The 20012-nt window shown below is 45.0% G+C and overlaps 2 protein-coding genes across 2 annotated transcripts; both read right to left on the bottom strand.

Annotated features, from left to right (window-relative positions):
- Positions 1–491: 491 nt before the first annotated feature.
- LOC133077699 (seminal plasma protein A3-like) lies at positions 492–2216 on the bottom strand. Its single transcript, XM_061172473.1, is given in 4 exon segments — positions 492–631; positions 832–963; positions 1437–1484; positions 2141–2216. Coding segments are annotated over 4 exon segments (396 nt in total).
- Positions 2217–16199: 13983 nt separating this feature from the next.
- Positions 16200–19275, bottom strand: TEX101 (testis expressed 101). The gene is made up of 6 exons (XM_061172472.1): positions 19257–19275; positions 18729–18830; positions 18460–18603; positions 18133–18318; positions 16581–16709; positions 16200–16420 (listed from the first exon to the last, which is right to left on the bottom strand). The coding sequence occupies exons 1-6, from the start codon at positions 19273–19275 to the stop codon at positions 16200–16202; spliced, it is 801 nt and encodes a 266-aa protein (XP_061028455.1).
- Between the last annotated feature and the right edge of the window lie 737 nt (positions 19276–20012).

Here is a 20012-nt window from a genome sequence, read left to right as displayed (position 1 = left end):
CTGTACATTTCTACCTCATCCCATCTCTCCACCTGCCTCATCCTTCCTTCTCACTGTGGCACCTGACCCCACCTCTTTATCCAGCTCTGTCTCTTCCCATCCTCCCCGGACGCTCTTACCTTTTTTTTTAAATATAATGGAGTATTTTGCATTTTTTTAAAAAAAGGAATTCCTTTATTTTTATTTTATTTATTTATTTATTTATTTTTGGCTGTGTTGGGTCTTCGTTTCTGTGCGAGGGCTTTCTCTAGTTGTGGCAAGCGGGAGCCACTCTTCATCGCGGTGCGCGGGCCTCTCACTATCGCGGCCTCCCTTGTTGCGGAGCACAGGCTCCAGACGCGCAGGCTCAGTAATTGTGGCTCACGGGCCTAGTTGCTCCGCGGCATGTGGGATCTTCCCAGACCAGGGCTCGAACCCATGTCCCCTGCATTGGCAGGCAGATTCTCAACCACTGTGCCACCAGGGAAGCGCCGCTCTTACCTTTTTTATTGCTAGCAATACCTCCAAGCTCTATCCTGGTCCAAGTTTGGAGAGAGTGAGCACCAACGCCTCCAAAAAATACTCCTAGTTTTTGTGCAACTTTCGTATATTTTGCCTCAATAGATAAAGGGAAAGGTACGTTTGGCATGGTCTGAAAGATAGAAGAAATGGATGAAAACATTAATTGTGGGAGGGTTATTTTTAGTCTTATCAAGAGAAATGGACATGAATGGAACACACGGAGCTGGGTGAGGAGATGCCTGAGGCTTCCGTCTAGGAGACAGTTATGGACATTCCCCCTTCATCTGGGAAGCCACGTGCGCCTCACATGAGGATAAACTGCACACCTGCCTTTCCTAGTACAGTATTTCCATCTTCCTATATAATCCACATTTAGAGCACACCAACGGAATATGGAACCACGGATAGCGCAATCAAAATACGTTTTCCCTCCATAGATGAATGGGAAAACACATCCATTACCTGAACGAAGAAAGGCATTGTTCGCTTCTTCAGCTCTCAGGGTTTCATGATCTCTGCAGTAACTCTGACAAAGTCTCTGTTCAAGCTAGCCCATCATCCCCAAGGGCCTGCCCTGTACAGACCCCCTGCTAAGCATCAGGGATGTCAAGGTAAATATGGTGTGGTCCCTCCCTCAGGGACTAGGAAGGGTTCTTTAACTTTGGGCAGTTTCTACCTTAGCGTGTGGCACCAGCTCTGAAGTCCTGACCCTGGGTTCAGATTCCAGCCCCCCCATCTACAGAATGCTCACCCTTGATGCTCTGTAGGGGTGCCACCTTGGGGAATGTGCACACATGCCTCCTCCTGAGAGGGTGAAGTTACCTCATGCGTGTAAAGTACCTTTGGAGAATCCCGGTCACAGTTACCACGCCGCACATATTAGTTTGTTGCATTTGATTGCTGCTTTGTTGTCATCCTCTTCCAATGTTGATTACCTGGAGTAACTGCGAAAGAAACAGTGGTGTTCTCAGACAGCTGCTGATCTGGAAGAAAAGCAGAGGAGATGGATGCAGGGGGAGTGAGAACAAAGCAGGGGCACAACCAGAATACAATCTGCAGTAGGACCTGCCCTGCATCTCTAACTTTTATTTTCTTTTATATTTTGAAGTCATTGTTAACCCTGAACAGATAGACTCAATGACTAGAGGGCTAAACAGAAGAGATGAGTGGAGAATCTGACACATCCTCATTGCTCTCCTACTGACACACGTGAATTCAACAGTAAAGCTGAGACTCGGCTATAGCACACTGTTCACAGGACCTGCCCTGAGACCACACTGTCCCTGTCATTTCAAACAGTAAACTCTACATACATCAAAAACTCTTAATTTGAACAACGTAACCAACCCTGGGTGTAGGCTGCCCAGGTCTGGGAGATTGGAATGGATATTTAGCAATGAGGCAGGGGTCATGAGGGTTGTTAGTCAATAAGGCCTTTGGCTTTGGTGCCAAACTCACCTGGGTTTAAATTTCATAGAAGTTGCATGAAAATTAAATAAAATGTGAAGCCCTTGGGATATACTCAAGGAATGGCAAACGTATTTGTCACCGCTATTATTATTATCATTAGTTTTACACATCAATCCATGTCTGGGGCAGGCTGTTTCACACCAGTTCTAGCCCATCTCCCCTCTCTCACCTCCATTCACAGGGTCCAGTTGTAGAAATACAGACGCGCCAGCCCAAATCAGAAAGATCCCCAAACGCGGTGCCATGGCAGCTTGCTTTCCTGTGACTGACAAACGTCAGTCTGTTTCTTATATAACCCGTTACCCTGACACCCCTTCAAGCTGATAAGAATCAACCTCGCCGGGACGGTGCTTGTGCATTCCTCAGCCTGAGAGCATGCAGTGCAAGTTTATCTCTCACATGGAATGTACAGGACATTGGCTGGCAGTTTAATGTCTCCGAGCCTCAATAGTTTGAAATGCATTTAAAATGAGACCAAGGTCCCCTGGTTAGGGCTCCGCACTTCCACTGCAGGGGGCATGGGTTCGATCCCTGGTTGAGGAACTCAGATCCTGCAAACTGGGTGGCAGTGGCCAAATACATAAATAATAAAGTAAAATGAGGCCAAATCGTTTGCAAGATCCTTGTCAGTTCCAGCCTCCTATGACAAGGCAAAGAGGAGAGGGAAAGATGAAAAGGACCATCTTCTCTCACGGGGTTTTCCCCAGCATCCGTCTCACCTGGTTTCCTGACTGCAGACTCAGCACCAGGCTCAAGGCCCAACCAGCTGGCCTGTTGGAGCCTCAGAGCAACCCCATAAGGCAGCTGTGCGGGTCTCCATGTGAAGGAGGAAGAAACCGAAGCTCAGAGAGCTCCTCAAGGCACAGGGTGAGTTAGGGCACAGCCGGCTGTTGAAGCCACTCAGCCTAGTGGACCTTTTCAGAGAGGAAGATCCCCTGCCATGTTTCACACTCAACCATATTTATCTGCCCCACGTGGCTTCCCCACCCAATGCTTCCCTTGCTCTGAGCCTCCATTTCCTCACTTGCAAAATGCACATCACAATCCGTTCCTTACAGGGCAATGTGAGTTGTGTCTCTGAGGAGCTTTAAGCTGGTGTGGGGACTCTTTACACAGTAGGTGCTCTGAGAACACCAGCTCACCACCGGTGCAAATCCATGGGTCCATTTATAAGTCTCCTCCCTTCTAGTTCTCTGATGAACACATCCTGGGTCTTGGAAAGCTATGTAGTAATGTTTTCCCCGAGGAGATAACCAGCCATCATGCGTTCACTGAATGGGGTCTTTGAGGAATCTTTGGGCCTGTTGAGGGAATAGGCATTTCAAGGTTCTCACCTATCTATCCCAGAGCACTCCTTAAAATGAAGCCTTGCTGGCTGCCTTTTAGGCCTGTATGAGTTTATTTTATTTTTTATTAATTTTTAAAATTTGTATTTTATATTGGAGTATAGTTGATTTACAATGTTGTGTTAGTTTCAGGTGTACAGCAAAGTGATTCAGTTATACATATACATATAACCATTCTTTTTCAGATTCTTTTCCCTTATAGGTTATTACAGAATATTGAGTAAAGTTTCCTGGGCTATACAGTAGGTCTGTGTTGATTATCTATTTTATGTATAGAAGTGTGTATACGTTCATCCCAAACTCCTAATTTATCCCTTACCCCACCTTTCTAGGCCTGTGTGATTTTAAATTTTATGTGTTAACTTGACTGGGGTAAGGGACGCCAAGAGAGCTGGTAAAACATTATTTCGGGGTTTGTCTCTGAGGATGTCTCCAGAAGATATTAGCATATGAGTCAGTAGATTGAGGAAGGAAGATGGCCCTCACCAGTATGGATGGGCATCATTCAATCCCTTGAGGGTCTGCATAGAATCAAAAGGCAGAAGAAGGGCGAGTTCACTCTCTGCTTGAGCTGAGACATCCCTCTTCTCCTGCGCTTGGTCATCATTGGTCTTGGTGCTCCAGATTTCAAATTCAGAACAAGACTTACACCACTGGCTTTCCTGGTTCTCCGATTCGCGGATAGCAGATTGTGGGACTTCTCCACCTCCAATTCCTATAAAAATCTTTTCTTATATCTCTCTCTATATCCTATTGTTTCTGGAGAACCCTGGCTAATACAGATTTTTGTGCTGAGAATGGTTCTAAATGAACAACATGTTAAGGATGAGTTTTCTGAATTGGTTCTGAGGTTCTTGGAATTGGCTCTCTGATCGGATTAGATTTAAAGACACGAATGGGGAATTCCTTGGCGGTCCAGTTGGGATTCTGCGCTTCCACTGCAGGGGGCACGGGTTCAATGCCTGGTCGGGGAACTAAGATCCCACAAGCCCTGCGGTGCGGGGAGGGGTGGGGGTGGGGGTAAAAAAAAGACACTAATGACTTCCCAGTCGTAAAAGATGAGTTCAGGAGTTCAAACTTTTAGCCCAACTGCTGCCTAAATGACCTGAGTTTCTTGACCCTGATCTCCTATAGCTGCAGGGCTGAAATTGCTAAAAGTCAAACATAGAACCCCATCCTGCCATTGGCTGATTTGGCAACTTGATCGCAATGCAAGTTGAACCCTCAGATTCTCAGGGTGTCTACTGTTTTTTGTTTTGTTTTTGGCCTCGCCCCGCGGCATGCGGGATCTTAGTTCGCCGACCAGGGATCAAACCCAGGCCCCCTTCAGTGGGAGCGCAGAGTCTTAACCCCTGGACTGCCAGGAAAGTCCCTGTCTACTGTTAAATGAGGGCACTGATTGAGGGAGTTGGGATCCTGTAAGTTGGAATGGGGACCTGTGGGAAGACTCTGATGAAGGTGGAAACATTGAGCCCCTAAGTTGTGATATGTCTTCTTTGCCATTGGATGAGGTTTTCCCACCCCCGGTGGAAGCTTCCCCCGCTCCAGTCCAGCAGAAGTGGCCTTCCAACCCCCAGTGGTGGTGGCCTCCCAACACAGAGTGGTACTTCCACCCACAGTGATGTAGGCCTTTCCACCTGGTCTGAAGGGATTAACCCTGCATCACCTGAGCACATGGTAACCCTGCAAGACGATGCTGATTCTCCTCGGGGTCCACTCCCACCACCCCTCTTTGCTTCTAGACCTATTGTTACTAGACTCAAGTCCCAGCAGGCCCCTAAAGGTGTGGGAAATGAGGAGATGCACGGTCCTCCAAAGGAACTCCTTGACTTTTATCATTTATTCAGATAGGAATCTGGGAAACGTGTGGGAATGGATACTAAGTGTGGCGGATAGTGGTGGAAGGAACCTAAAGTTGGATCAGGTAAAATTTACTGGTACAGGCTCTCTACGCAGAGATTCTGCTTTTAATATTGCAGCTCAGGGAGTTAGAAAGGGCTCGAACAGTTTAGTTGGTTGATTGGCTGAAACATGGACCAAAAAATGGCCCATTGTGAACAAATTGGAAATGCCCTACTTCCCTTGGTTTAATGCAGAGGAAGGAATTCAGAGGCTTAGGGAGACTGGACTGTTAGAGTGGATTTGTTATTTAAGACTGTCAATGAAAATAATCAATAAACAATCTGCAATAGGAATAGAAAAGAGTTTTATTCGAGCCAAACTGAGGACTATAGCCCAGGAGACAGCCTCTCTCAGATAACTCTGAGGAACCGCTCTGGAGAAGCACGGTTTTCAGCACAGTTTTATATAGTGTCAGAACAAAGAATATGAAACAAGTTAGGGGTACATTTCTTCAAGGTTTCAAGAAAAACCAGTCAGCACATACACAGCAAGTCAGTATGGCCTGGGCCCCTGGGAAGGGAGTCTTGTAGAAGGAGTATCAGCATTGGCATCCCAGGAATGGAGGCATTTAATCTTTATTTTTAACATGGACAGTCTTTACTTCTGGTCAATGCACCCTTATCTTTAATAATTAAAGCAGATGTACAATGTATGTTTGATAGGCCACAAACAGGCTGTTGTAGTTAGCAAAAAATTCAAGTTAACTCATGTGTGAGCCAGAAGGACTTCCCCAGCCCTCAATATGTGAACATTTCTTTGATCAAGACCCACTCACACCCACTTTGGGAAACAGAAACAGAGTCACAAACATAGAAAACAAACTTCTGGTTACCAAAGGGGAAAGGGGGTGGGGGAGGGATAAATTAGGAGTTTGGGATTAGCAGATACAAATTACTATATATAAAATAGATGAACAACAAGGTCCCACTGCATAGCACAGGGAACGATATTCAATGTCCTGTAATAAACCACGATGGAAAAGAATATGAAAAAGAATATATATATATAATTGAATCACTTTGCTGTGCATCAGAAACTAACACAACATTGTAAATCAATTATACTTCAATAAAATTAAAATATTAAAAAAATAAATTATTTGTCTTTCCTGATTATTTCTTTCTGGAGATATATTCTGACTCCTCAATATGAGGCTCTCTGGTCATGTCCTGCCAGTTTTTTCGCTCCCTACTTGCACTTAAATTGTCCATCTTCCCCAGGGGAATGTAATCTTTGGAAGGACAAGTTGGACCGGGCTCTTTGCCCTGGCATCAGTCCTGAGGGCAGAACCTGGCACATACTTGGCCCTCTGATGTTTTTCAAAAGGCATGTTGCCCTTTAAAAAAACCCAGATATTCTAGAAAAGTAATATATAAGTTACTAGCTGGGCTTGAATGAGGCAAAATTAAATTCACAGGTGCCAACACAGGAATAGAAGTAATTTAAAATGTTCAAGTCATATTAAATGCATGACTATGACTCCAAATTGCATTTAATATGGTTTGTATTAAAGGATGTAAAAAGTACACCCAAGACAGTTAAATCTCCTGTATTCCATATCCCACTATTTTCTGGTTGTACCAAAACCAAACAAACAAGCAAACAAAAAACAACTAGCAAATGATTGTACGCTTTTAAAAAAACTACACTTAACAAATGGGATGAGGTAGGATTCCTCTTTCTTTTTTTGGCTGCGTTGGGTCTTTGTTGCTGCATGCGGACTTTTCTCTGGTTGCAGCGGGTGGGAGCTACCGGTGCGCGGGCTTCTCATTGCCGTGGCTTCTCTTGTTGCAGAGCTCGGGCTCTAGGTGCGCGGGCTTCAGTAGTTGTGGCTTACGGGTTTATTTGCTCCGCGGCATGTGGGATCTTCCCGGACCCGGGCTCGAACCCGTGTCCCCCGCATTGGCAGGCGGATTCTTAACCACTGCGCCACCAGGGAATCCCGGGATTCCTCTTTCTTAAAAATGTTTCTAGAGCTACTAAAAACTTGCATTTACAAAGGAGTTGAAAAAAGTATTCCTCTGGACTGTACAAGAAGGGAAACAGGGACCACTGATAAGGCATGGTATATGATATTAATCAGACTTCTTTTTCTCCTTCTTCATCAGAGCCTGGATTCTCCTTGTTTTTAGTTTCTCCACTTTCTGCAGGTAAATCTTTAGTTTCTTGGTTAGGTACTTCAGCCTGTTTTCTCTCTGTTCCCCTTTTCCCTTTTGTTTGCACTTTTTTTTTTTTTTCCTGCCACCTTTTTGACTTCCTTTCCACTTTTGCAGCAGCAGGTTTAGCAGACCAGCCCTCCCATCTCCTCCTGGGCTCCTCCTTCATAGTCTTGGGCATCATGGCTGTGGGGAGGGTGGGTGCCCCGTGCCTACCTGAAGGGCACGCTGAGATCCTTCCCAAGATGGGCTGCCTGGCCCCTGTGCTCCTCCCACCACCCAAGCTGCTGGGACCCTTGGCCAAGTAGGGTGGTGGGAGGGTGGTGGGAGAACCAGATGGAACTGGATTGGACCTGTTATTGATTTTTTCTTCTTTTCTATTGTATTTTATTTTTTTGCTTTGCTGAGCAGCTTCTGGGATCTTAGTTCCCTGACCAGGGATCGAACTCATGCCCCCTGCAGCGGAAGTGCAGAGTCCTAACCACTCACCGCCAGGGAAGTCCCTGTTATTGGTTTTTAATATAATTCCATCGTGGTATGAGAATAATTTCTATGACCTGAATCCTGCCAAATTTACTGTGACTAAATTTTTGGTCCAGAATATGGCCTATCTTGATAAATGTTCCATGTATACTTGAAAAGAATTTGTATTCTGCTCTTGTAGAGTGCAATGTTCTACATGTATCAATTATGTCACATTGGTTGATAGTGTTATCCAGTTCTATTATATACTTGCTGATCTTCTCTCTGCTTGTTCTATCAGTTACCGAGAGCAGAGAATTGAAATCCTGAACTATAATTGAGGATTTATGTTTCACTCTGCAATTCCTTCAGTTTTTGTTTCACAGATTTGAAATTCTATTATTGAGGGCATCCATGTTTAATAGTTGTATCCTCTTGATGAACTGACTTGTTGTTCATATGAGATGATCTTTATCCTTGATAGTGTTCTTTGATGTGAATTACGCTTTGTCTTATATTAAAATAGCCATTCTAACTTTCTTCGAACTAATAGCATGGACATGGTGAGTTTTACCTTGTTTGGTGCTGGATATTTTTTGTCTACCTATACATATTATTGAGTTTTGTTATCAAATTCAGTTTAGCTTTTTGGAAACAGTTGGATCCTTTTGGTCTTGCTTTTATGTTTTGTTAGGCAGGTCTGGAGCAGTGCTCATCTGGGGCTAATTATTGCCACTACCGAGGCAAGACCTTCCTGTGTCCAGCGCCCCGTAAGTTATGAATATTTCCATTCTGGCTGATGGGAACAGTCGTTATTCCCTGCCTGATGTGAGGGCCAGGCCTGACCTCTAATCCTTTCAGATTGTTTTTACCCCAGTCCTGGTAGTTTCCTCACCCATATGTGATGGTCAACACTCCTCTGCAGATCTCCAGAGTTCTCTCTCTGTGCTGCCCTCCTCTCGCTGGTGTTCTGGCCTGTGAACTCAAGCTGCCTTGATTTCCTCAGACTCTGAGATCTGGATTATCCTTGGCTCAGACAGGGTGCCAGGCTCCACCTGAGTTCTCTTTCCCTGTGCTAGGGACTGGAAATTCTCTCAAGATAAAAAGCTGGTGTCATCACAGGGTTTGCCTTGATTCCTTTCCCATCTCTCAGGAATTACTGCCCTTTGTTGCTTGATGTCAGGTGTCTTGAAAACAATGTATTTTGTCTAGTTTTTGTTTGTTTCATGTAGGAGGATAAATTTAGTCCCTGTTACTCCATTTGGAGCAGAAGTAGAAGTGTATCATTTTATTTATTTTTTATTTTTTATTTTTGTATCATTTTATTTTTAACCTACCTGTATCATTGTATTTGCAATGATTATCTTGTAGACACCATATAGTTGGTTCATGTTTTTATTTTTTTATTTTTATTTTTTAAAAATATTATTTATTTATTTATTTATGTATTTTGGCTGCTCCGGGTCTTAGTTGTGGCACTCAGGATCTTTAGTTATGGCATGCAGCTTTCTCAGTTGTGGCATGCGACCTCCTTAGTTGCCCGACCAGGGATTGACCCCGGGCCCCCTGCATTGGGAACGCAGAGTCTTACCCACAGAACCACCAGAGAAGTCCCTATTTTTAATCTCTTCTGATGATTAGTCTTTAACAATTTAATAATTGGTCTTCCATGGTGTTTTTAGCGGTTGTTCTAGAGAGTATAATACTCATATAATATAGTATAATATAATACTCATACTTAACTATTGCCACTTCAAGTGAAATGTAGAAACTTTATGATTGTATAGATTCCTTTACTCTCTTCCTTTATGTTATAGTTGTTAATGGGAGAGGCATTTAATTGAGATTTCACGGTTGGTACAGTATTTCAGTGGCATTGTGACAACAAGGAGGGAGACAGAAAGAAAAAGTCATTAGAGGCAAGAAGGTTAAGGGTGGAGACCCAGCTACTGGGTAGTAAGAGAAAGGATGGAGAGGAGGCAGTGACAAGGGTGAAGTTATCAACTGAGGATGGGACTTTTTACAGGGACTGGTTGATGCTGACAACAAGGAAGGGTACCATGTGATAGAGTCTGATTCTGAAGGCATAAAATCAGAGCAGTTGGGAGTAATATTGGACTAGGACCAGAGACTCAGCTTCCTCGTGCTAAAAACACATATTGAGGGCTTCCCTGGTGACGCAGTGGTTAAGAATCCTCCTGCCAATGCAGGGGACACGGGTTCGAACCCTGGTCCGGGAAGATCCTACATGCAGCGGAGCAACTAAGCCCGTGTGCCACAACTACTGAGCCTGCACTCTAGAGCCTGTGAGCCACAACTACTGAGCCCACGAGCCACAACTACTGAAGCCTGCGTGCCTAGAGCCCGTGCTCCGCAACAAGAGAAGCCACCGCAATGAGAAGCCCGCGCACCGCAATGAAGAGTAGCCCCCGCTCGCCGCAACTAGAGAAAGCCTGCACACAATGAAGACCCAATGCTGCCAAAAATAAATAAAAATAAAAATAAATAAATTTATTTTTAAAAACCACACATATTGAGATTTTGATTTTGGCTTAGGATGTGGGAGAACATGGAAGACCTTAACTTCTGCAATAACACCAAGAAATATCTGGACATTATAAAATGTCACATATTGGAAAATTAAAGAGAAATGGAAAGGGAATTCCCTTGCGGTCCAGTGGTTAGGACTCTGCACTTCCACTATAGGGGGCACGAGTTCAATCCCTGGTCAGGGAACAAAGATCCTACAAGCCTCAGGGTGTGGCAAAACGAACAAACAAACCCCCCAAAAACAGAGAAATGGAAATGGATACAAGAGAGCCCCTCTGGTTACCATAGAAGAGAGCCCTTCATAGGTGACTGGCAAGCCATGGCAGCTTCCTGAGGCAAATCCTGGGTCAGGGAGTTGGGAGGTGGAGGAGAATATCTGTCAAAGACAGAGAGATCTTACTGTGTCCACAAGAAGCCAGTTGATTTACTGGTGACAGCAGGAACAGATGGGATGGATTGGAGTCTGGCAGACCACCAAGCACAAAATTAGTTTTCTCAGTATAATAATTCTCTCCTCCATCTCTACTCCAATTTTATCAAGAAAAGGTAATTTAAGGTAATACTGAAAAACAGGAAAAGTGTTATCAGTTTGTGCTTTTTTTTTTACAGCTTCATTGAGGTATAATTGACATATAGTACACTGCACATATTTAAAGGGTACAATTTGATGATTTTTGACATATGTGACCACCCCAGAAACCTCACCATTACCACAGCCAAGATAATGAATGTATCCATCACTCCAAAAGTTTCTTTGTTCTCCTTTGTAATCTATTCCCCCCTCCTTCTCCATTCTAGATAACCACAGATCTGCTTTCTGTCACTGTAGATTTAACTTTCGTTCTCTGAAGTTTAATATAAGTGCAGTCATACAGTATGGACTCCTTTTTGTCTAGCTTCTTTCATTCAGGATAATTATTTTAAGATTCATCCACGTGGCTGTATGCATCAATAGTTCATTCCTTTTTTTACTGAGTAGTTTTCCATCATGAAGACATGTCATAATTTATTTATTTTTACACTGTTGATGGGCATTTGAGTTGTTTCCAGTTTTTGGCTATTATAAATAAAGCTGTTATGAATATTTGTATAAAAATCTTTGTGTGGACATATGCTTTTGTTTCTTTTGGGTAGTACCTGGGAAAGGAATGGCAGAATCCTATGGCAAGTGTATGTTTAATTTTTTAAGAAATTTCCTAACACTGGGAACAAAGCAAAGTGTCCACTCTCACTACTTTTATTCATTGTACTAGAAGTCCTAACCACTACAATAAGAAAAGAAAAGAAATAAAAGGTCGACATGCTGGAAAGAAAAAAAAACTGTCCCTGTTTGCACATGACATGATTGTCTACTTAGAAAATCTCATGGAGCCCACAAAAAAGCTCCTAGAACTAATAAATGAGTTTAGCCAGATTCAACACACAAAAATCAATTGCACTTACTTTCTATACCAGCAATGAAAAATTGAAAACTGAAATTTAAAAGTACCATTTACAATAGCCCCGTAAAGGTGAAATAACTATGACTCTAACAACATATGTTCAGGACCTGTATCCTGAAAACTGCAAAACTAGAATTCTCATCCATTGCTAGTGGGAATAAAAAAATGATACAAGCACTCTGGAAAACAGTTTCTCAGTTTCTTGTAAAGTTAAACACACTCTCGCCATATGACCCAGCAATCCTACTCCTAAGTATTTACCCTAGAGAAATACAATTTTATGTTTACATAAAAACTTGTACCCAAATGTTTACAGCAAACACTTGTACACAAATGTTTACTTTATAACTGCCCCAAACTAGAAACAACCCAGACGTCTTCAATGAGTTAATGGATAAACAAACAGTGGTATGTCCATACAATGTAATAATATTTCTCAATTAAAAGGAACAAGCTGTTGATATACACAACATGGATGAATCTCAGAGCCATCATGCTGAGTGAAAGTAGTTGGTTTCAAAAAGTTCCATTCTGTATGAATCCATTTCTATGACTTTTTTTGGAAAGACAAATCTATAGTGATCAGAGAACAGATCAGTGGTTGTCAAGGACTTGGATGAGGGAGGATGTGATTACAAAGGTGCAGAACAAGAGAGTTTTTGAGATGAAGAAACTGTTCTGTATTCTGACTGTAGCGTTGTTCAATTAATTAATTAATTAATTTTTTTGGCCATGCCAAAATTGTTTTTGGCCACACGTGGCTTGCAGGATCTCAGTTCCTCGACCAGGGATTGAACCCGGGCCACAGCAGCGAAGGCCCCGAATCCTAACCACTAGGCCACCAGGGAACTCCGTGCCTTGTTTAATTTATACAAGTGATATTTCGCTGCAATGGAAATTTCTTACTTTTTAAAAAAACATAATGCAGGGCTTCCCTGATGGCGCAGTGGTTAAGAATCCGCCTGCCAATGCAGGGGACGCGGGTTCAAGCCCTGGTCCGGGAAGATCCCACAAGCCGCGGAGCAACTAAGCCCGTGCGCCACAACTACTGAGCCCACGTGCCACAACTACTGAAGCCTACGCGCCTAGAGCCCGTGCTCCACAACAAGAGAAGCCACTGCAATGAGAAGCCCACATACCGCAACGAAGAATAGTCCCTGCTCGCCACAACTAGACAAAGCCCGCGTGCAGCAATGAAGACCCAATGCAGCCAAAATAAATAAATAAACAAAAAAACTAAAAAAAAACTCATCTCCCACTCTGACATCCCTGCCCCAAACGAGGATGTGCCCACCTGGCCACTATAACAGCATTGACAAAAGAGAGGAATTTTCAAATTCTTACTTTCTGCAGTGCCCATCCTTCTTAGACTTCTACCTCTTTTCTTGTCTACTCTCTAGAACTTACTTTTTTTTTTCACATCAGCATCAAGTTTCAGGTAATCGGCTGCAGTTGATGGTGGTTAGTTTTGTTGTTGGAGAGGGGTGTGTGTGCATGTGTAGTGGAGTTTGGTTCACTTCAATAAGCAGAAGACCCATAACCTCAAGTTGCCAGTCACATCTTATGGGTGCTGTTAAGTTGTAAAGCTGTTGGAAATAATGCCTGTCCCTGAAGTGCTGCTACCTTGACAGGGGAGATTATACGTCGTGTGGGAAACTGTAAAATATTGAAGGAAGGCTGGCAGATGTGCTGGGGCTATGCTGAAGGAGATCAGTGGGTGCCAGAGAAGTCCGGAAAGGTCTGCTGGAGTTGGCGGTGAGATGTCTAGTGGGGTCCTCTGGGGTGGGTAGATGGGAAGAGGAAATGGAATTTCAGGGAGGAAAGGACGTGAACACAGCCCTGGAGGGAGCAATGAATATCATGTGTGATGATGGGAGGCTAAATCCGGGTGGGTGAAGCACATGTACGGCAGGGTGATATTATGCTATTACTGTTATCTCCCCACGCCCCCATTCTTTGTACTAATTCTCTTGCCCCTTCTCCTCCAGTCAGTCAGTAGGCCTATTACCCTAGATATGCAAAAAGCCAGAAATACCTTCATGTTCAGCCCTGAAATTTCAGAGTAGGCTATGTAAATTGAAGTTGATGTAATTCCAAAGGCCCAACTTTTGACTTGTTAGACTTGGAATTTTTAAGTTTCAGTCTAAGAATGAAGGCTTTATGGCATGATTGTTTTGTTTGTTGTGGGATCTCAGTTCCCCGACCAGGGATTGAACCCCAGCCCTGGGCCCTCGGCATTGAGAGTGCAGAGTCCCAATCACTGGACCGCCAGGGAATTCCTATGGCATGATTGTTGGAAAAAGAAAAAGTAGATTTGAGAAGAATGTGTGATAGTGGTCTGTGTATGCTGGGTGATAAATTGCAGGGTCTAGGCCGCATCTCGTTCTCAAGTACCTTGGGAGAAAGCAAGTCTCTATGAAAGGATCTTTTCTCCAGATCTTCAGGAATTTCATCACCTATATGGGATTCCTAGGCTGCTTTAGATTATTTGAGAGCAGTTGGAAGAGGCCCCGAAGTCGCTAAGAGGGATGGCAGAGCTTACAGGGCCTGCGTGGAGCCCATGAATCCCCAGACAGGGTTGAAGATTTCCCAGTGGAAGCCAGCAGGAATGGAAGCTGAGAACCAGGCATCAGTAAGAACCTGGACATAAGCAGGATGAGAGGTGAGAACTAGACAGTCACCTCCTGCCCACCAGCACTACAGCAAAGCCCTGGGTGAGGAGAGTGGAAAGGAAAACAAGCCCTGAATTGACTGAACTTAGATCTGAAATGACTGAGAAAACCCTGACGTGACCGAGTTTACTCAGATTGGTTAAGTTTCTACCTACCACTAGGTAGAATGGGAGATTGTTATAAACAAAATTATCATAAAAAGAAATTTTTAAAAACAAAATTATCATAAAAAGAAATAATATATTTAAATAGTTTATATTATATATTTAAAAATTAAGAAAGTTGGCACACTTGAGTTTGTGGACTAAGAAATTTGTACATGCTGCATGAAGCTCTTTGGCATATGATAGATATAATTTTAAAAATACCATAACAATTCACAGGCCAAATTTTTGAAAATTGTGGCTCTCCTCCATTTAGTCAGGAGTGTCTCCTGCAACTGTCTTCAGTGCAAGAAGCCAGTGTCCTATGGGAAACAGCTACTTGGCTTTTTCGGTTCGTTTTTTGTTTTTGATTTTGTGTTTTACCCCAAATAGTACTTACCAGTCAAGGCTCTGAATGCTTGTAATTTCCCAAATTTATATGTCCCCTCATTAAGTTAAAGTTTTATTTGTTGGTGTTTCCTCTCCCTCTTTAGAGAGATTCACCAAACTGACACAATGGAGAACTGGATGCCTGGGAACAAAGATGCCTGGAGTGGGCCTTTAACTCAAAGAGTTAGTAAGAACTAGAGAACTTTCTAGAAAGAACTTGGCTGGACTATACTGTGATCAGACTCCCCTGTCCTTTGTGGGAGGGGTCAACAGTTTGTATTAAAAGTCTCTCCTCCCACTCCCAGTGCAGTTTATTGTATGTCAATTAAGCCTCAATAAGGCTGTTTTTTAAAAAAATGAAAAAAAGTCTGTTCCCCTTTACTCTACCTTTTACTTTGCTCTATACAGCTCCTATATCACTGGAGTCTTTTACAGTAACATAGACTTTATGTATTCTTGAGTAATAAGTTAAATAAATAAGCATAAGAATGTGAAAAAAGAATCTCCCCACCCAATAGTTTTACACCAACATTCATCAGACCCTACTGAGCCCCAGGTCCCTCCTAAGTTCTTTCTGTCCACTGAGGAGGCATTAAGCAGTCAGCAGAGATGGGAAGGAATGATGTAAAGTGGGCAAGGGACAAACAGGATAGAGGGAGATGGGGCCACTATAATTGAAGAATTTAGAGTCTGATTTTTCTCATTCTGCCACACCTCCCAGGGAGATATTAGAACCCCAAAGCAGGTGACGTTGTCCTTACAATTGGGTAGGGAGCGTTCTGGAGGAGGACAACATTAGCCTCTTGTCCAGCTAGCAAGAGAAGGACACCTATTAGAGTGAAAGGAAAACCAGACTTTAGGTCAAAACATCAGAGTTCTGGTCCTAGCTCTGCCCATAGCTATGTAAGCGTGAGAAATTCATTAAAGTTTTCGAGATCTTTGATTCCCTTTCTGCAAAATGTGTAGGTTGGAGAAGATGAATTTTAAGGGCCCTTTTAGCTCAGTAATGCCACTTCTAGTTTTGAGGCATACACAAGTCACAGCAGAAACTTTATTGGAAATGTCAAATACATCCACTGGAACTGTTCTTCAAACTTCCACCTGCTCAACTTGCTGATGACCACTCAAAAGAGATGTCCAGTGACCCGGGACCAGAAGCACCTACTCAACGGACAAGCGGTTGCAGCAACAGCGGCAGCAGTAGCTCTAACCTCCAAACTGAAGTGTGAAGCCATGTGGCCCCACTTTCAACCTTTCGGGGAGAGACAGACCTGAGTGGACACGTTTCCTTCACCCACAGGGGCCCTATTATAAAGATCCCAGACATCAGCCTGCAACCATCTGCGGATGTACAGCCTTTGATCTCCAAAGGTGCACTGAGGTCTCCTGTGGAACAAGAAAGGATGGGGAGACACATAGATGTTTTAGGAAATCAGAGAGGAGTCCAGTCCTCCCTCATTCCTGGAACCCTGAGTGTCAGAACCTCTTGGGCTACACTCAGATGTCTGGTTTTCCAGCCTCTGAAACCATCAGATGTTCAGTTTACCTCCAGTGACCTGAAGTTTTCCTTGATAGCATCGATTTGTATCGTTGGGGCAGGGAAGAGAAGGAGCATTCAAACAGGACCCCAAAGCCAGACAAGTTGGGCAGCGGAGGGCTGTTGACCCTCTGGGAGCTGAAGGGGGAGAGAGAGGGACAAGTAAGGGCGTGTCCCGCCTCTCGAGTTGCCCCCCCTTGATGCCTTCTCTTCCTCAAGTCTTTCCTGCTGATGCCTCTCTACTCAAGGACTATTACTACCACCTCCCCACCCCTCTCCAACTGATTTCTGTGCTGTCAGAACCCCATCCAACATGACTTCCAAACTCTGTGCTCAGGTGTGGAGATACAGATATGAAAAGGACACAGTTCCTGCCATCTAGGATCACTGCCTTGAAGGAGACAGACATGTAAGTAATTAACTACCATACAATTCAGTAGGCATTGTGTCCAAGGTCTAGTGGCAAAGAAATGGAGGAGGACCTAAGTACCTAAAATAATTTGGTTAGGTATTTTCCCAGAGGAGACGCCTGAGTCGAGATGGAGGAAGAACAGAGGTTAGCTATGTGAAAATGGGGGAGGGGGAGTGGGGGAGGGGAGCAAGGGAAACAGCAAGGACGAAGGCCTGGAGGTGTGAGGCGGCTTGGTGGATGGAGAATTGTGAGAAACTGTGGTGTTGATAGGCAGCTGGTAGGCACAGGTGGGACTGGACTGTTTTTTATAGCCAGCGTCCATTCTGATTGGTCAGTACCATCTCCACTGTTAAATATTTTGAATCCTAGCCCCAACCAGAATACAATAAATGACAGAAGGAAGAGAAGGAAATGAGCTGAAAAGATAGGCGGAGCCAGATGTCTATAGGCCTTGAGGACCAACGGGGGAACTGGGCTGTGGCCATGCGGCAAGGGGGAAGCAATGCTTGTTAGATTGATGATGCCATCACCCTGCTCAGAAACCTCCGCTGACACTGTATTGCTTAATGAACCCCATTTACACTCCAGCCTTCACTGATGTCCCTCTGCTCGGAGCAGCGTTTCCAGACCTCAAGGTAACAATTTAGAGAAAGAAAGACAAGGGGGCTTCCCTGGTGGTGCAGTGGTTGAGAGTCTGCCTGCCAATGCAGGGGACACGGGTTCCAGCCCTGGTCTGGGAAGATCCCACATGCCGCGGAGCAACTGGGCCCGTGAGCCACAACTACTGAGCCTGCGCTCCGCAACAAGAGAGGCCGCGACAGTGAGAGGCCCGCGCACCGCGATGAAGAGTGGCCCCCGCTTGCCGCAGCTGGGGGAAGCCCTCGCACAGAAACGAGGACCCAACACAGCCAAAAATAAATAAATAAATAAAATAGGTTGCAGTTTCTTTAAAAAATAAAAATAAAAAAAAAAATTTTTCTAATTAAAAAAAAAAAAAAGAAAAAGAAAGACAAGCCAAAGGTCTGAGGTCCTTTTGTGTATGGCCCACTTGGACCTAAGCTGAGTAAGAACACAAACAAGGAAGACCTCCCGGTTTTTCAGGGGTGTATAGAGCTTCTCTCAGCACCCATCTCTCCCCTCCCAGGGTACCGTCAATCTCTTCTGTCCTCCATAACTCATATAAGTCCTCTTTGTTGTTGCAGAAGGAATCTTCACAGTAGTTACTGTAGGAGATTGCGACTAGGCCAGGGGCTGGCGTGTGCTGGATAAACGTTATTGCCGGTGCCCCGTCTGAGCTGCAGCCCTTAGTGGCCAAAATTGCTGTCTTGGTCCCTGCTGTGAGACAAGAGGGGAGGAAAGTGGATGGGGGGTGGGGGCTAATGTTTGGCCTGGGGAGGGGTAACCGCATTAACATGGACATAATCCCCTTCCTCCCTGCCCCGTCCCGCCAGCCCAAGTGCCTCTTTCTCATTTTACCAGCTTTAATCAACAGCACGGTTTCCTGGCACAATGCCCCATTGTCACAAGTCTCAACTTTGTCTGTGGTCCAGTTAAATGTCTCTACTGGATCTGCTTCTAAACCCACGAATGTACTCTTTTGACAACGCAATTTTTGTGCTACTGGGGAGAAAATGAGATAAAGATAAGCGCTTGCCCTTCTCCGTGGGGCCCCAAACCACTCCTTTTTCACCAGAAATCCATCCTCCGTGACCCAGCCGCTCTCCCCCCATATCCCCAATACATACAGATCAAGGTCGGGGCTCCTAGGAGAAAGAGGAATAGTAAAACCTGGAAATGACAGGCTCCCATGGCTTCTTTTAGAGACGTTTGGAAGAACAGATCAGGATCTGTGATTTGATGGAGAAGAAGCTTTTCAACCACATGGAACGAGATTAAATCTAAGTTCTGGCAACAAGTGCTGACTTCAGGGCAGAGTTTACGGGTATATAAAACGATGATCTCTAAAGTCAGTCTGTCCCGATCTAGCTTGTGAGTTTGGGCAAGTTAACTAGTTAACAAGCCTCAGTTTCCCTAGCTGTACTTCTCAGACTCAGCCACCTATACCAAGCTCAACAGCCCCCTACCCTCCAATCTCTGGATCCGTAATCTGGCCCAGAGGCCCCTTCTCCCTCAGACTCCGGAGTCCAGGTTCAAACCTACGCTCTTTCGAGGCCCAAGAACCTCAGTCCCCAGCCCCCAACTTCATCCGAACCCAGGATTCTGAGATCTCAGCCCTGTCCTACCTAGGGATCCAGGAGTTTGGGTTCAGTCACCTTTTTTGTCAGGACACATGATTCTAGGCACCCAGCCTCTCCCCCTCTCCCACCCAAGACCGCAGGGCCCCGGCCCTCGCCCCCCTCAGCTCCAGGAGTCCTGCACGCCCCGCACCCCCCGCCCCCCGTCCCCCGCCTTCTCTTTCCTCGGGACCCAGGAATCTGGGCCCCCAGACGCCCTTTTACTCTTTAAGGGACCAGAATTCCTCCTGCCTTCTATATGATCTCACAAGAATCTCCTTGCGCTGAAGGAACGCCCTGGAACGCTCCACTCGCCCAGCCGGGCCTTCCCCTTCTGGTCTATCCGAGGCACGGGAGGCGGGGCCTGCTTCACCGGACAGATCACTCGAAGCCCCATTGGTCGATACGAAAGCATCTGATGAGCTCATTGGCTGAGCCTGGAGGAACGCCACACCCCATTGGCCTATCCCTGGCTGCCTTGCCAGGTACGCATGCGCAGGACGCCGAGTGGCCGGCAAGCCGGGGGACCTAGAACTCGCTGGTCTTTGCCGCGCTAGGCCTGCAGTGCGGGGCGGGCGGTGCATCCCCAAATGGCCTTGCTTACACTTTTCTCTCTTTGGGTTATAGAGTTCCTACTTCTCCAGCCACACTAGGAAGTTAAACCCTTGGCTTTCACCCACTGAACTTTTCTCCCTGTCCAAATTGCCTCGCATGTGTCCAGCCTGGCCTCTGCCCCAGCACCCATCCAGTGGCCATAGCCGCTGGAAGTCAACTTGGCCTCCTCACCCGTCGCTT

The sequence above is a fragment of the Eubalaena glacialis genome, chromosome 18, assembly GCF_028564815.1.
Source record: "Eubalaena glacialis isolate mEubGla1 chromosome 18, mEubGla1.1.hap2.+ XY, whole genome shotgun sequence".
NCBI classification, from domain to species: domain Eukaryota; kingdom Metazoa; phylum Chordata; class Mammalia; order Artiodactyla; family Balaenidae; genus Eubalaena; species Eubalaena glacialis.
The sequence above is the reverse complement of the archived record's forward strand: the minus strand, read 5'-3'. Positions and strand labels throughout refer to the sequence as shown.

What these genes read in the sequence shown, in the direction of transcription:
- TEX101 (XM_061172472.1), bottom strand. An exon ending in CGTGCTGTTGATTAAAGCTG is followed by an intron (nt 18,319 to 18,459) that starts GTAAAATGAGAA and finishes CTTGTCTCACAG; the next exon opens with CAGGGACCAAGACAGCAATT. An exon ending in AAAACTTCAGGTCACTGGAG is followed by an intron (nt 16,421 to 16,580) that starts GTAAACTGAACA and finishes CTTGTTCCACAG; the next exon opens with GAGACCTCAGTGCACCTTTG.